A 4,945-nucleotide genomic window follows, 5' to 3' on the forward strand; every position below is an offset into this window, starting at 1 on the left:
CACTCAGTTTGTTTACAGTTGGCGAGGAGTGTTATTATGTTTCCATATACTGTCAATGAAATACATATTTGTAGCTATGAATCTATTATGTGCTAATGTTTTGTCCAAATCATCGCTAATCCCTTTTATGTGTATATTGTCACTGGTAATGTCAGTTAAGCTGTGCCAGCGTTCCTGTTAATCCTGATAGTAAACCTGTCCACACAGTTCCATGACGTCTCTCCCCACCTCTGCTTTTGCAATGTGGCTTTCCAAACAGGATTTTTATACATGATGTAATCATATTCCACCACTCTAGGGTGTGTTAGTGTGTGTGTAAGTGTGGTATGTTTACCTTTATATGGAGGCACGCATAGCCAGTGGAGCTACCACACATAGTCAGTGGAGCTACCACACACATTCATTGTCCACACAAAAATATTTCCACTTCAGTGCGGATCAATATTGAAAGACAAACGCAGAGAAAATGCAAAACAACACAGTTCTGCACCAGGTGGTTTTGGGCCTCCCAGGTTTTCTTTTGCCTGGTGGTGTTCCATCTTAAGGCGACTTTTACTTTTGTTATACACTGCACAGTAGCAGTGGTAGGCACCTTAGATAGGATGCCAGCAAACCTCCAGTCTCACCGGCTCACATCCGGCTCTCTCCTGGGGTGGGAATCGAACAAGCAACCTACCGATTGGCTGGCTGGCCTCTCTAGCTACCTTCCGCCTTGGTATAGGTAGTGAATACATCACTTCTCCTCTGCTGTGCTTAGTTCTTTTCACTGTAACATCTATGGCCATGGCAATCATTATCAATATGAAGAAAAATAATACATAAAATAAAAGATATTTTTCTCTCTTTCTTTTTTTTCTTTCCTTTTTTTTTATTGTTCATTTGCTCGTTGTTTGTTTCTTTGTTGGTCTTGGTAGGTTTCATTGTTAATTTTTGTAATATATAAATTATTTGGTAATTTCTGGTTGTGCGCCGACCATCAAGTGTAATTTTTATTGATGATGAATAGGGGGCAGGTAATTATAAGATTTTTCTTCTTCCTGCTCCTTTTTTGCCCATGGGGAAATTAATTAATTGTATAGGACACATAAAAATGTATGACATGTATGATAATCTCATAATAATCTCTCGCGAAAATAAATAAATGAAATGAAAAATGAAAAAATCAATATAACGGTGCCATGAAAGAATCCGGGTCTTAGTTCAATGCACTGTCCATTTGTATAGTTTGTCTGGACATGCCCTCCCACATAATGTGGTTGTGTAGCGTCATCATACTGTATCTATCAATGAGTTTGTCTGTATGTCCTTATAAGGTGAGCATTGTAGTTTGGGGTTCAGGGGGTCCAGGGGGTTCTCTCTCCTGTCATACTGAGTGAGACATCCCTGACTCACACCGTCTCCTCACATGTTTCTACGGTGTAGAATGTAAGAAGGGGAGAATGTATGGGGAGACATGCATAGACTGCTCTGACGAGCTGTCTGCTGATATCATCGGTGTGATATGATCTACCTCGTCTCTGGATCTGGAGCTGTCTGGGTTTATAGTACGACAGGTCTGTCTGTCTGTGTGATGTCAGCGTGTAATTTATGTCTTCCAGGAATCGAGACACATCTCAGCATGATATGGCACGGTTTATTAGACCTGTTTTTTAAAGGTGTGAATGTGTGTGTGTGTGTGTGTGTGTGTGTGTGTGTGTGTGCGTGTGTGTGCACACACACACACACACACACACACACACAGCCTACCACAGAAAACAACAAACGATCAATCAAGACATTTACTGCCAACTTAGTCTATCCAATTTGAGGTCTGCGCTGTGCACATGGTGAGATGTGGATTGGAGCAGCTTTGAGCCCTGGCCCCTGGCCCCTGGCCCCTGGCCCCTGCCCATACTGATGTTGTGTTTTGGTCAACCCTAACCCTAACCAACCAGATGGACAATCTGCCTGTCTGTCTGTCTGTCTGTCTGTCTGGCTGCCTGTCTGTCTCTTTTTAGTTAGCCGACATAATCACTGTGAGGAATCTCATGAAAGGAGTAGCCTACATGAAGAAGTTGTGAGTGGGAGTGGCCCAAAGGGATCGTTGTCTCTCAGCTCGGCTCAATAGACGTATTATCCGTATCCTCAAATAAATGTATTTGATCAAAGTTAACATACAAAAAAAGTATATATTTATATAAACATTATAAATGTATTATTTAGATTTTTTTATTGGACAAGTTGTCATCTGCGCGCTGCTCAACTATTATGCTAAAATAATAGTTATATTATATGAATATATCTGCTTCACTTATTTAGTAGCCGCGGGTATGACTAGGGGCGTTCCGACTGAGAGAGAGACAGAGAGAGAGAGGTGCTTGGCTGCTGACGTCACCGCACATTCCGACAGCCGATCTGACTTGATGAGACCGGGAGCAGACGAGGGAGGGATCGGGCTGATGAGACCGTTTATCGTCCGGTAGTATCGAGTTAGTCTGGTTTGTTCAATATAATCCGAGATCAGCAAAGTGAACAGGCAGAGTCAGTTTCAGAGTTTTCTCCTCTCTGTCTATTGGAAAGAAGAAGACATACTACAGTTTATTCATTGTTGTTTTTATATTTAATATTTATTTAAAGTTTTTCCCAGTTTATTTATCGAACCTGTGCGAAGATGAACGGCGTGACGCGGAGTCTGTGTACCTTTGAGGACATCAGAGCTGACGAGAGATCAGCGGTAAGTCAAGTGACTCTATTATTGTTTTTACACATAATACATACATTTGTCTTCTTGTCAAGATTCCCAATTATTTGTGCTGAAGTCGACCGAGATGTGCAGCAACATGAGCAAAGTGGGTCAGGGGGACTGGAGAGGGTTAGAGCGTACATACAACATGAAATGATTTATTCCATTTATGGTTCAGAGGTTCAGAAGTATAGAACCTCCGGCATCATCATATCTCTCATATCTATTTGGATAGCAAAGGTTGCCTTCTTGGAACTTGAACTTTTTGTCCCAACTTTAATACATATTGCTCTGTATTCTGTTGACATATGATACACATTTATTTTGATCTTTAAAGACATTTTTTGTGATAAACTTGACTGGAACTAGCAAGAGATTAATTCTCCACTGACTGTTTCACGTTGATCCTGCTGACAGAAGTCTTATCAGGCTTAGTGGCCTCATCTGGTCTCAGTGGGCCATTCACATGGCTTCTTACACATAGTCATTACAGTATTAGCCTATATACAAATACAGAGAGAGCGAGAGAGAGTATTAGCTCAGATAACATCTGTGGTTTGGTAAGACAGACTGCATGTCACTAGTGCTTTCTTCCATGTAGCATTTAGAGTAGTGACAGCCAATGAAGAGAACGTATAGAAGAACTGCTGTTATAGAATAAACACTAGAACCGGAAGAAGTGCTATTACAGATTAAGCACACAAGAACCTCCTGTGCCATATGTGTCCAGACTTACAGTATAGGCCTATAGCTTAGATATGCCTCATTACATGTGTGCTTTTCCATGTCGGCCTTCAGGCTTTATCTCTTGTCTACAGTTAGAGAGGGTTAATCATTCACCATGTTTGACAAATAACCCAGCTCATAGTCTCTTTATAATTTGAATGTCGCCACGCAACATGACACTTTCACCAGATAACAGCCGTCTCCTGTGGCAGCATTGTATTGTATCTCCTGTATCTCAGGTGAAGGGGTCAAGGTACACGTAGACACATGATTGATTTGATTTCCCTCAAAAGGTTCAAGTAAAACATTTTGGATGGATAAGGTGGTCCTAGACCAGCCTCTCAACAAACAAGCAATCTTTTCAGTGCTGTATAAGGCTTCAAAATGGGCTCTGAAGTCAAGATGTACACTCTAGTGTGTCTCACTCTGACTTACGACACTCTTACTTGTCACAATTCTGCAAGGCAGCTGTTGAGATGTACAATAATGTACTGCATGGCTTGTTCTGGTCCTGTTAACTAGTTTTAAATTTGAACATGCGCGTGAGAGTGCAGCTCTCAAATTAAATCAAAATCAAATTTAAATCAAATTTGATTTGTATAGCGCATTTCTTACAAGATGCAACTCAATGCGCTTCACCTACTGACAGAGCCGCAAGCAGGCAAAAGTAAAAACCTGTACACTGTGTAGCCAGGAAAATTCCCTTGCAGCCCTCTACACATAGAGCGACTACAAGCCAGTTTGCCACCAAATTAGCATCACGTTGATACAAAAAACCCTTATCAGAAACAAACTTCCAACTGACAAATAGGCTCCGCCCATATTTTTCTCAACTTATCTGGTGTTCAGAGTTATTCAGGCCACGGTGATATAGCAACTCCATGTAAAGGTGTATGACGAACAGATTGTAAAAAGATAAGGAAGATACATAAGGAGGATGACATGTTCCCAAAGTAGCAATGAGAGGGAGAGAGAGAGAGATAGAGAGAGCCTACCCAGAAATAGAGAAAGAGAACATTCAGTCTGTTGTTTCCTGGCAGCATGGAGTCAGGAGGTATTCAGACAGGAAACTAGCAGAACAGCCCGTACCCTCCTTTTAGAGACAGAGCTGTCTCCACAACCCCTCAATGCCCTCACAGACAGACAGAGAGAGAGAGAGAGAGAGAGAGAGAGAGAGAGAGAGAGAGACAGAGAGAGAGACAGAGACAGAGAGAGAGAGAGAGAGAGAGAGAGAGAGAGCGAGAGAGAGAGAGAGAGAGAGAGAGAGAGAGAGAGAGAGAGAGAGAGACAGAGAGAGAGAAACACGCCCTCACAAATCAATCCGTTTTTCAGGACTAAATAGAGAACTCTTTTGTCTAACAATAATTGTCCTCACATTATCTGTCAATTCACCTTCTCACCCATCAGTCACCATTGATCAAGTTATACCAGAGAGGTGGGAAGATGATTAAAGTAAACTAGTGATATTGTCCATGGGTTAGCTAGGGAGGATTGTGG

At 41.7% G+C, this 4,945-nt stretch overlaps 1 protein-coding gene across 1 annotated transcript in view; it reads left to right on the forward strand.

Moving 5' to 3' along the window:
- Window positions 1-2,650: 2,650 nt before the first annotated feature.
- The window catches only part of tuft1a (tuftelin 1a), a gene marked incomplete at its 5' end in the record, with an annotated part of 12,765 nt that continues 10,470 nt past the window's right edge, over window positions 2,651-4,945 (forward strand). The window contains one exon of the mRNA XM_080540586.1: window positions 2,651-2,713. Within this exon, the coding sequence (XP_080396712.1) occupies window positions 2,651-2,713 (63 nt within the window). The remainder of the gene's footprint in view (window positions 2,714-4,945) is intronic.

The sequence above is a fragment of the Nansenia antarctica genome, assembly GCF_963989245.1.
Source record: "Nansenia antarctica genome assembly, chromosome: 10".
Taxonomy (NCBI): domain Eukaryota; kingdom Metazoa; phylum Chordata; class Actinopteri; order Argentiniformes; family Microstomatidae; genus Nansenia; species Nansenia antarctica.